The 12714-nt window shown below is 42.2% G+C and overlaps 1 protein-coding gene across 2 annotated transcripts in view; it reads right to left on the reverse strand.

The window, feature by feature from the left end:
• Positions 1 to 1356: 1356 nt before the first annotated feature.
• The window catches only part of LOC119450012 (rho GTPase-activating protein 26), a 62490-nt gene continuing 51132 nt past the window's right edge, over positions 1357 to 12714 (reverse strand). For both annotated transcript variants that reach the window (XM_037713345.2, XM_037713344.2), the window contains exons 22-26: positions 10429 to 10548; positions 6760 to 6805; positions 6625 to 6669; positions 6459 to 6538; positions 1357 to 3244 (exon numbers count right to left, since the gene is read on the reverse strand). In XM_037713345.2, coding sequence (XP_037569273.1) covers positions 3153 to 3244; positions 6459 to 6538; positions 6625 to 6669; positions 6760 to 6805; positions 10429 to 10548 — 383 coding nt within the window. In that variant the 3' untranslated portion in view covers positions 1357 to 3152. The remainder of the gene's footprint in view (positions 3245 to 6458; positions 6539 to 6624; positions 6670 to 6759; positions 6806 to 10428; positions 10549 to 12714) is intronic.

Here is a 12714-nt window from a genome sequence, read left to right on the forward strand (position 1 = left end):
AGGAAAGCATAGGGGTAATTAGCTGTGGCTGAAATTTAAATGTAGAAAGTAATGAAGAGTAAATGAAAGTAGATGAAAGGATAACTTGTTGCTGATGGGGACCGAGCCCACAACCTCCACATCATGTGTGCGATGCACTACCATTTGTGCTACAGTGACGTCCATCAATCCGTCCACTAACTTGGCCATGTACGTGTACTAGCCCTGCAAGAGTTAGCCAGCGCCACCAAGAGCCATGGCAGGCGGATGTGGAACGCCACCCCCTTTTTTATTTTGGCCCGATGGTGTCACGTAACATGTGAACTTAGGAGAGCAGGCACGTGGCTAATAAAACCTAATATGCTACCCAAGATATATGGTACCACCTGTGTGGTTATGTAAATTCTTGCAGAAATTTCAACCCCCTCCCCCACAAAAATATCCTTAGTGCACTAATGTACACACTTATTGCTGCATTTCTAAGCTGTATTTTTGCATTTGGGCATGGTTAATTTTTTTTAACACTGATACATATTGCACATTTATTTTTAAACATTGTAACTGTTTGCATTGTATTCAGCACTGTAAACTAAATTGCATAGATCTGAATACTATTTCAGATATATTGAAATTTTATGAATGCAGTGTAGAATGCATATTAGTTTGTATCTGCTGCTTTGTTCACTAGTTCACATTTAGTATGTGAAGAAGTTTCAGGAACTCGAACACCCTCGCCAAGATGAAATTGAGAAACATATGTTTCTTTGCTTGTATATGAAGTGCATTGCTATCTGCATGTATATTCCCTGTATGGTATACCCACTCCTCTTATAATTCGCAGAAGCCCATGAAAAAGGAAAGTTCCTGTCCAATACTGAACTATGAAATTGTTCCTGTACATATAAGTACGTTGTAACCACTAATTTACATATTGAAATAAATTGCAAAACGCCCAGAATTTTCACCATCAACCTACGTGAATAGGAGATTACATGTTACAGCAAATTATGAGCACCAGACAAAAATGCATATGATGTAACATTGTTTCTTGATTGAGATATACTTGTTGTAATGATAATTGAAACAACTATAAATCAAACAATATATTTTTGGTTAGTACTTCACACTGTAATTTGATCAAAAATGAAGTGAACTTGCTGCTTGCAGTATCGAAAGGGATCTGTTGGTGGTATCCTTTACCTTGCAAGAGTTCCACACAGAAGCTGTGTTTTGCAGCAGATGTCCAGAATTCTAGTGATAAAATTCTACATGAAGAGCTACTTTGATTTGCACTTTACTAGGAAACACATAGCTAGCTGTCACAACGCTGACTTTTGACAGATACTTTGACTTTTGTCACACAACTCATAGGAATGCTGCTTGTAGAAAAACACTCACGGCAATAATTTATTTGACAATTTTGCACAACCGTGACATCAACTTGGTCATGACAGTGAATGGTTCGATGTTTGGTCTAAAAAGCATACATTTCGTCCAATAAACTAGCAACACAGTCCCAACCATTCTGTGCTTCATGCAAAAGAAAAAAATTCTTGCCAACACAAAACTCACAACACCATTTCAAAGCAAAACCAACATAGAGCTAAAATGTAACATCAACAGCAAGGCCATGCAAGTCATCGGTTTCCAAGAAATAAATTCGTTGCAAGAAATTCAAGTATGACATTTCATAGCATGAACATATGCGAGGCATGTATGCATTACTTGTTAATTCTTATGAAAAAAAAAAGTTGAGTAAAAATATAAAATGAAGGCTTTAACTAGATGCTTTAGAGAAGGAAGTAAAAAATAAACAGCTATAACTTCAGATTTTTAACAAGATATGCTCTCACTATATACACCAGGCTCCACGAGTGTGATTTTGGCAACCCCACTTTGCAAGATGTGCACCACAGTTAAAAATTGGTGAAATCTGTGCTGCATTATGTACAGAAGAACAGCCACTGTACAAATACAGAATGAGGAGAGTTAATAGCGCATCGAAACATATCATTTGGCTTGTTCGACATTGAGACGAACTTCACAGAGTATCATCTACATATTCCACAGGGCATTCAATGGAGGCACACTAGAGAGAAACATTAAGTCAAATTAGAATGGTAGATCATAATTTAAAAACTCAATTTGTATTTCTTTGGCAGAAAAATGTTAATTATTAGCAGACAATAAGTTTCTCCTTTTGAATTTCATACTCAAACAGCAGTCACATTGACAGCAGTGTGAATCATGAATTTCAACGTGTTTAGGCATATTTTGGCTCCGTATGTGCAGGAAAAGTCTGAAAAATTTGCTAGATTGAGTCCTTGCGTACTTTTGAACATGAAAGATGCGTCAAAAAATATTTGACATCCCGGAGTCACTAGAAATTTCAAAGTCCACTAGCCTTCTGTTTTCTCATTATTCCTGGCTTGCCAAGCATGTGAGACTAACCTATCTGCAATAAAATGTACAATCATCTACCAATGTAGCTTAAGTTAATATTTCTCTTTAGTATTCCTTCAATTAACGATAAAAACATACTCTTCGACGACTTAAAAGCAAGAAATGCATGCGCCCTATTGCACTGGACATTCGGTGTGTGCATTGTCCTTTCTCTGCGAATGGCTGGCAGCAGAGAAATTGAGGTGGGAAGAAAAAGAAAACACTTTGAGAGGAAGCCAAGCAACAATTACTACTGGCACAACAAGCATTTGTACACATACAGAGGACATGGACGACACAACAGAGAGAGAGCGAGAAAAAAACATCCCTTCCAAACCAACATCACCGCCATTTGGGCTAAAATATGGAGCAAACATGTGCTCCCATTCAGAACAAGAGAAAATAATAACGGACCTAAAGCCACACTTCTGTTTGCCACTGTTGTAGTCAACGTACAGGCAAAGTCCTCAAGAGAGCATGGAGTCCAGTTATTGTTTTGAGCTTCTGAGCAACTTGGTGCCTTGGCATATGGAAGGGGAAGCACTGTCACTGCGCTTCTAGTGATGCAAAAGTCACGTTTTCCTTTTCTTTCTCCCGGTCAATAAAAATATCTCACAGGTGAGTTGGAGGGCACACTGAATCACTGTAGTACGTGGTATGCACTGTCCTTTTGTAGAGGTGCTCTCATACCACAGCCGAGAGGTTTGTTTCTCTCGAAGAGCTTGGCCTGTTCACGGCAGGAATTCAACGTAGTTTTCAGGCACAAGACCACAGCGCCCATTCAAGTAGCCTTCAAGCCAGCCTCTCTCCCTTGATGGCCGGACTGGAAACAAGAATGCACAGTTTGTAGCAAGCACTAAACTTGCATTTACAATACTGTCCATGCTGTTCTGAGAACTGAACACGGAGGAAACAAAGGATGATGAGGGAACAAACAAAAAGGAAACGAATGGCCTCAGGTCCTGCTCATTATAGGTTTCTACTGAATGCAGCAGGAAATTCAACACATCTGACCCTAGGAACGGCAATAACTCTTTTTCACGCATAGCATGCAAAGCTGCAGAGGCTATGTGGGTAGTAAGGTTGCGAAATGTAATATTGATCAGTGATTTCTGGTGTCTTGTGGGACAACATGCATGCCAATGAGACCTGGAGTCACACAGGGGTGAAACTCACCCCTACCTTTTTTTTAACTTGATGTAGACAAAATTTAAATTATGACAACTTTCTATGGCTGCAGCAAGATAAAAGGAATACTATGCAAGACGTCAAGTAACAGCAAAAAAAAAAAAAAAAAAAAGAGAGAGAGAGAGAGAGACACAAGCAACAACTAATCGTATTGAAGTTATTGGGTGCCTAAGGCATCAAACAAGCATGCGTTGTCTTGACATTACAATTCCAAGCAGCCTGTTCTTCAGCAGCAAGAGACTGTACCTTGTGGTGTGTGTGACAGCACTTGCCTGCACTAGAGTTTCATGGACTCGTACAAATGTTTACAAGGGATGACCCGAAAAAACTGTTCCAGGTTGTTGAAAAAGCAATTTTCTCATAGCTATGGGGATGCCAGGCTTGATATGTGCCAAAATTGACAGCAGCAATTTTACAGCACTGGCCAAAGCCAGAAAAAAATGGCACACAGTAATCACACTAGACCCTCATTATAGTGGACATGAATGTAATCAGCTATATCTTAAGTGTTTCTTGCCAATACCACCATATGGTGAATATGTGCTTATACCAAATAAGGGATATAACTAAGGTATTTTTGTGCCAGATGTGACTTCATTACAACGAGGTTGAACTGTCATACAGTAGAACTTCGTTGATACGATCCCGTTGCATACGATTTCCCGGCGCCAATGTTCGCGAACGAGAACAAAAAAAAAAAAAAAAAAAAAAAAAAAAGAAAAAAAAAAAAAAAAAAGAAAAAAAAAAAACCCCGAGCCAATAAAGTTACGCTCATTTTTTTACTGGTTCATACGTTCCCGGAAAACACAATTTTTCGGCACCAACGTTTAGTACATCGCCAAACTGCGATGGTACATTTTCCGGCCGCTAGACCCCATGTAAACAAGAAAATGCGCAAGGCGCGTGCGATTGAGAACAGTATACAGCCGCCCACCGCGGCAGCTTCACTGCAATACTCGCATGCCTGTCTCACGTGAAAACGCCGGCGTGCCTTCAGTTTCTTATTCCGGTACCAGCAAATCTTCTCCGGGGTCGTTGCACGCCACAATCATGGCTATTGCTGCCATCCCTATTGCGATAAGCATCGTCGCCTATCTGTTTCACAGCGCGAAGAAAAGGCAAGGCGTACAGACACGGACACAGCAAAAGAGAACCAGACAACACAAATGCCGCCGTTTGTGTTGTCTGGTCCTCTTCTCTTGTGACCGTGTCTGCACACCTTATCTTCTTTCACGATGAATCCGTACCAGCTGGCTCAACTTTCTGTAGTTCCAAACATCTCGTGGGGGTGCGGGGGCAAACTTGAACATTTAAAGACGCCTAACACGTCATTTGAGCGGTGGGTGGTACAGCTGACCGGCGATACCCTGGCGGGACAAGAAGCTCTCGTCCAGCAAGTACGTCGAGCAGCCATGGCCAGTGGAGTCCTGGAATGAGGACACCACCCACTCGTCCTCGAGATCAACTCAATGGTCTAAGTAAATGTTTCTCTCTCTCTCTGTAGTTCCAAGAAAAGGCGCGAGGCGCGATTGAGAACGGAAGCCGCCCGCCGCATCAGCTTCCGTGCAATACTCGCCCACCTGTCTCATGTGAAAACGCCGGCGCGTACTCCGTTTCTTATTCCGGTACCAGCAAATCACCACCCGGGTCGTCGCACGCCTTATTCACAGCAATCGCCGCCAAACTTATTGCGATAAGTGTCTTCACCTATCTGTTCTACAGTGCGTGGGGCATAGTGCCGTTGGTATAGCGTACTACACGCTTTTAGTAGTTGATAATACAAGCGCGCCGTCGCTCCCTGCTGCAGGTGGCACAATGTGAGCGTCACGTTTCGCTTCGGCGGCATCTGGTGCTGCCCACCAGCTCGATTTCGTTTCGGTTTCCCGTCGCCATCTTAAAACACTACACAATATGAAGACAACAAAAGGTGCCTCGGGCCACCGAAGCCCCACCAGCTCGTGCAACGATTCGCGCAACGCTTCGCATTACGTAGATGGCAACTACAGTTGAGTCTGTCGACTTTTTTTGTCACTTCGGATTGTACGTTTTTTCAGTTGGAACGTTTTTCTCTTGAATTTTCTTCCAAAATGTTAGAAACAAGGTTCTACTGCATATGCCTCCCCTACACTAACTCCACCTAGTACAATAATAATGCATCCGCTAATATTGGATTCAATTGCGGACCATGTTGGCATTTCTTGCTTGCAGTTGCAGATGCGTTAATTTTTTGGGGGGTTGATGAGGGCAGTGTGAAAAGCTGTGCTATTTTTAAAAGAATCCATGCTAAGCGTGAAAGAAAGTGTACCACGACATATGCCAAGATTTCAAGGGATCCAGATGGTCAAACTGAATTTGTAGTTCCTATTTTATGGCCCTTATAGCAGAAGTATAATAGACCTGGGTGACGAAAATCAATTAATTAAATTGAATCTTTTATCAATCAATTTAAATGATCACTCAATCAATAAACCAATCACTACATAATATACATAGTAAGTGTATTGCTGCCAAAATAAGAAAGCAGCAATTTTTTTTTTTTTTTTTGAGATTCCTTGCACAAGATTTTGCAGCTCAGATACATGGGGAACCGTTTAGGTTTTGCACACCCAAAATTATGGGACACAAACAGCCTAGTGTAAAAAAGAATGTAAAAAGGTACACTCAAGAATGCAAACAGGGTGTTGGGTTTGGGGTACATAAAGACACTTGGGTGTCCTATTTCTTAAACTCTCTACTGCCTTGAATCTTACTAAAGAACAGGTTTGAGGCAACGAAAAAGATGAGAAGAGAAAAGTGAGAAAACATTTATTGTACTGTGAAGCAACATAGTATAAAGCTATGCAGCTTACCATTATCAATGATCTGGTTGGGTTCGAATGAAAGTTCGGAGTTATTTTCCCCGACGCACGCATACAGGGTTCTCACTTTTCTGCAGAAAGGACAAGATGGCAGAGCGTTATATTCTTTGTTTTAATTTGAAAGTTCAATTTTCCATTCAAAACAATGCAAGCTTACCTTCCACTTGTGAAGTGATGGGTTGGAGTGGACGACTGACTAGACCTGGACAAGGAGAAAGAGTCAAATACAATTTAGCGAAATTGAGGCATCTCATCAGGTTATGACTCTATAAGTGGCAATAGTTTTACTCACTTTGATGCATCTAGGACACGAGATGATGAGTGATACTCTCTTGTAGCTGCGACAAAAATGTTAGACAAGGAATGTTAGATCAAAAGCTGGCTGTGAAAGTAGTCACTGTGTACAGAGCACAGCAAATCTTTGCACAGCTAAAGTGCAAAACTACGAGGCCTGTTAGAAAAGTATCGGACCTTTGGCCGAAGAAAAAAAAACTGGCATAACTGGAGCGTTGGAAACCTAATCGCTCTCAAAGTAGTCTCCTTGGGACTCCACACACTTCTCCCAGCGGTGCTGCCATTGTTGGAAGCATTCCGAGAAGGCCTTTTTCGGAATGAAGTTTAGCTCAGCTGTCGTTGCAGCCATAATGTCCTCGCTTGTCTGAAATCGCGCTCCTTTCAATGGCCTCGTCGTTTTGGGAAACAGCCAGAAGTCGCAGGGGGCCATATCAGGAGAGTAAGGAGCCTGTTGAACTACAGGAGTCTGGTTTTTCACCAAAAAAGTCTGAATCAAGTGCGAGGAATGTGCAGGAGCATTGTCGTGATGGATGCGCCAATCTCCGACGAGAGCACTGCGCATTACCTCACTCAAACGCTGCGTCTCAGCGACTGATGCTAGCGGCAGGCGGGAAAAAATTCGCGCATGCACGAAGGTTCAAGGTCGGCTGATGCAGGCGCGCTTGTTTCATATCTGTCAGGTGTTCGCAAAAAAAAGGAAAAAAAAAAAAAGGCCGGATACTTTTCTAACAGACCTCGTACATTAAATACAGGGGGACTAAAAAGAAATGTGAATGCCAGAGCATGCTGCCTGAGAGCAGGTTTAGAAAATTGCATGGCACAGCTTACACTGCTAGTTAACTTTAGCGTGCCACATGAACCGCAAGTACACCTCCCTGCAAAGGTTTTTTTGAATGTGTCAACAGCTAGAAAAGCTCAAATGTGACAACCTGAGCCTGTGACAGCCTGGAGTTCAGAGGTGAACAGTGTGGGCTGTGAAGTCAAACACAGAATGTGCCGTTGAATTGCAGCTTGCATATTTAGGCCACAAAGTGTTTGAATTGTGCATAGCTTCTGCAGTCAAAAGAATTTCGCGCATGCAGGTGTACAGGGGAAATTAAATTTTAATGTCTGAACGTGCAACCTGAAAGCATCACCATGCTCTCTACCTGCCAGTTCCGAAAGGCTAGACTGTAGTGTGGCTAAGTCCTCATGTTGGACACACCGAGAGAAGAAACATAAAAAGCCAAGCCAAAAAGACCACATGAAAGATGGCCTAGGGTGAGATAATCAGTCAGTGTCAGATTAGATTATCAGATTATCAGTGTGTACAGTCAACGGCTGATTTTTTGGACATGCCTGATCATTCAGACACCTTCGTGGCACTGCCAAGTACCCCATAGAGCCAATGCATAAAGGACGTCTGAAATTTCAGATGCTGATACCATTCGCTGTCAGAATTTTTGGATTTCTTGCCGTTACCGCAGGTCCGAAACTGTATTAATTGACCTCACAACCGCCGGCATTTTGATTATCTCACAGCCTCAAACTAGCACTCTCGCACGCCGATCCACTCGCAGCCGTAGTAATTTTGTGCTGTTGTTAGGCCTAGCTGTTTTGATGTTCGCTATCAAGCTTCCTGGTGCTCCATGCCATGTTTCTAATTTAAAGGATTTGCCGCGGTTGGCAAATCCTTTGAAGTGCAGAAAGCACTGCAAGGGCCTAAAGCGTTGCATAATGCCGGTTCTCAAAAGTTAGCTTCGCCGCAATACAGCGGTGTTACGAGGTCAAGCATACACAATGTATTGTGGTGAAGCATATCAAACGTACAAAGGGCACACTTTCACGGGACAAAAAATGTGTTTAATTGTAATGCGTGCACCCAGAGTCCTGTCACAGTACGAGCACCGAGATGCCTAATAATTGTACTGGGAGGCCTTTAAAGCTATTTAGAACATGGCTATGGCGATTTGAGGCTTTTAGGGCATTTAAAGGCATGCATTAGTTTTTGTCCACACTGCCCGATTTTTTGGATGTTTTCGCAGTCCCTATATGTAAAAAACACGGATGTTGACTGTATTCTCATCGTGGATGTCTCACTTTTGTGGTAGCACAAGCAGCTGATGATGGTGAGTTGCCCATCTCTTATTTACCTCTTTGACTTGCACCGATTATCACATCATGCCAAATAGCAAATGAAAAAAAATTTCGGCAGACACTTAAGGCTGCTTACGTGTGGGAATGCAAAAGCATTACATCATTTATATACCTTGGAACATCATGAACGTGCTCATTTTATACAATCATAATGTGGTGCCACCTCCTCCCCATTGTCTGTGCCGTCACGTGCCCAATGACGCATGGACTATTCCACTCCTTTACTCAGCCAGATGGCTGCGATGTGACGTGTGCAACCACACACGCACTAGGCACACCTTCAGTAAGCGAGAACCATGCAGTCGCCACAGCGTCGGGGAAGTGTGCTTGTCTCGCATCCCGGAGGAACGGATTCGTTTCCACCCCGGCCGAAATGTGCCAAATTTTCTTTTCAAAGCCATTCTGTTTACAAGAACATCCCTGATAAATGTGACGTCAATCTGAGCATTTTTTCACATGTTTTCACTCATTGCGGCATCGGCCATTTTTGGTACCATCTTTCGGTCATGCCAATGGATTCTCGCGTAATGGGGCATGTAATGCTTTCACATTAAAAAAAGCTGGTCTGTCCCACATGCAGAAGTTTAAGCATGATATGCTACTTTGAACAATATAAGCATACACATTTTATGGCATGCTGGCTACTATGTGATTGCTTCGGTACATGCCATTTGTCCTGGTGTCTGCAACCACTCGACACATCATAGGAAGCTCTCCTCCCTACTGAATTCATTATGACATAGAGTTGTGGAAGACCTTGCTGATAAGACTTGTATTCTAGGGATACCCTGTTTGTGGAACCTTCAACATTATTGTGTCTGCAGGCTATAAAACAGTGAATCTTCTTTGAATCAATACTTCCGTCAAACACCAGCCATTCTCATTTTACAAGTAGCAACAACTTCATTTGGGCGAGTTGGTACATCTTGGGTATAACTTGAAGCAGCACAGAACACGACGAGGACAGGAACCGAATCGTCCTGTTGTGTTTGTTTTTGGATCCTGTCCTCATCTTCCTCGCGTTGCTTCAAGTTATACTCATTTCACAAGTTTTCGACATTGCCAGCAATACCTGTGTGAAAGTACTATTCGCTGTTGCCTTCAGAATACAAGTGCACATGAGGCCATTTTCTTAGTGTGTTGCAAACGTTATTACATACAGCATGAGCTACCCAGTGTGCAATTTGAGTGATAGCTCTCTGCAGTTAAACTGTGTGTCTCCAAGCACCTTCCTGCAGTACCGTGGGTTCGATTCCTACTGGAACTAGTAAGCAAAGTTTTAATTTTTCTTCAACTCATTGTCAGCATTGACCTTCACTAACTATCCATTAGATTCTCGCTAGATTCACAGGTGCTTGCACTGGGGATTGTGCGTTCCCCCTCTGAAACTGCACGATGAAACGAGAAGTTTTCCATAGTTAAAATGAAAATTAGCAAAATGATATCCTTGAATAAGCACAGTCTTGTAGCGCAATGGAGATACTCTAGAAAGTGTGCCTTGAATAGGCATTGCCTTGTGCACAGCACTCACCGGGAACTGGTGAGTGGTGGCTGATGGAAGCATTTGAACGTGAGCTCAGGGACTCTGTGCTGCTGCTGTTGGAGTTCACATTGTGACTATTGTCCCTGGGCCCATAACCTGCAGTGGGAGCTGCAACAAAGGCAGGGAGAGAAATTCAAGCAAGCCCTAAAGCATCTTGTTGCTTGTTGGTTGGCTATGGCACGCTTTTATGGTACACAAAGCAATGCAGACAAGTATCATGGAAATCCAAAAATGATCAATAAACTACCAAATGATTAGTCTGTGAGCTGCTCCACTAGCAAAGCATCATCACTGCATTAATTCTATGAGCTTGGTCATCATAACAGACCCGATAACCAGAGCAAAATTAGCAATACAAAATAAAAAAGGGTGTCCTGCATATTCAAAAAGGAATGGTCAGCTTTAGCAGATTTTTTTTTTTGCATTTTCTTCTGCGCATTGTTTTTTATTTTCTAGTTAGTGTTGCCCCACCTATATGGGTAAAATAAGTACATTTTAATGTTTCTCTGTTTCCTCTCCATGGGGTTTGTTGCTCATACACTAAGGCTTCATTAACAAATGAATTCAACGAGATAACTAAGGTGAGGTATCTGCACCACTGCTTTTTGAGTTTCCTGCCCTGAAGGTTTTGATTCCTTAAAATGTTATATTTTTACAGTACGCCTGTGACTATTGGTCATTTTCTTGTATACTTTTAAGAGGTTAGAAGAATGCCAAATTGGCACACAAGCACCTTCACATCACCACCACCACCACCACTGTCCCCTTAGAATATTTTAGTGAATTGCATGCATGCACTGCTGACCACTGTTGAATTTTGCCTGCTGACCATTTTGCCTCCATGCTCTCAATAACATGTGGCAGCAGTGATAGGCCATATTCCACTCAAATAAACACTAGACAGAATGTGCTCAATAACATGTGGTAGCAGTGACTACGAAGGCTGTTTTGCACTCTTTACTAAACACAACACTGAACGAAATGACACAGCTTATCATAGAAGCTAACTGCATAATCGAACTAAAAAAATGATGCATTAGTAAGACATTGATTGCCCGACTCCTATCTCGAGAGAGAGAGAGAGAGAGAGAGAGATATGAAGAGAGAGAGAAAAAACAACAACTGTGTATGTGCTGAATACTTTGTTCATAGTTTTTATGGTATGTGTTGTCTAAAGATATCTGGTTTTGCTTGCTTCCATCAGTGATGAATGCATGTCTCTGCTATCTTTGGGTTATGTGGGATCATAGTATGACAGGCACGGTTTTGTAATAAAGATTTGTTGGAAAGCGGTTATGTATTTGTCCTTTTCTGCGTCTATGTATTTCTGTGTGCGTACAAACACGAATTGAAGATGCCATGCCAACAAGTCCATGCAGCCACTGTACCAGACTGAACTCATAGCTTTAGCAGTGCTGCAGCAATTGTGCACTTTAATATAAGTGCACAATTCATGTGCACCTTCTTGTTGTGCACCTTCTTTTCATGCTAATTCATTATCACCTCTTTTCGTTGCCATTCTCCAAAGCAGAGTAGCATGACAGATCATGCTGGCTCAGACTGACCTCTCTACTTTTCTCTAAATAAACGATCTCACTCTCTATCTCTTTTGGTGAAGGAGACGGAGAGAGGGAAAGCAGGCAGGTTAACCAGATAAGCCCTCTATTGGCTTATCTGCTTACCTCTATTGGCTTATCTCCCACTGGCATACAGTGGGGAGAATAGAAAAAGGACAAAGAATAGTAGGAAATGGAAAGAGTATGGTCACAAAACATACATATGAGCAGCCACTGCACAGCAACAGATGGCTGCAGAATCCTCAAGACTAAGAATAACAGCAGCATTCCACTATCTTTCTGCATAAAAGACTTCTAAGGACAGGGTTCCAAAACATTTTTCTACATAAATGGTCTGCTATCTAACTGACTTAAGCCCAAAGGGAGGATCTTTGCTCATCCCATGATATTTTTGTTCACAATATCACTCAAACTGTAGCTTCCAGTAAGCTAAGTTTTACCTGTCATTTCCAATATCATTTCCAATAGCGACGTTCAAAAATCAGATACAGGTTCAAAGGGAGGCTCTTTGCTCATCACATGATAGGACAATGGCATAAAATGTCACTCCCCTTATGCGCCTCTGTAGCATCCTGCACATTTCATGCTCCTCCTTTGTATCTCTGACAGTTTCTTGGATACAAAATTGAAAAACATAGCACGTCTCTGCGTAGCAAAGACGCAGAAGATTTGAAACTCCTGCTTCACAATTCCTCGT

This window comes from Dermacentor silvarum, chromosome 4, assembly GCF_013339745.2.
Source record: "Dermacentor silvarum isolate Dsil-2018 chromosome 4, BIME_Dsil_1.4, whole genome shotgun sequence".
NCBI lineage: Eukaryota > Metazoa > Arthropoda > Arachnida > Ixodida > Ixodidae > Dermacentor > Dermacentor silvarum.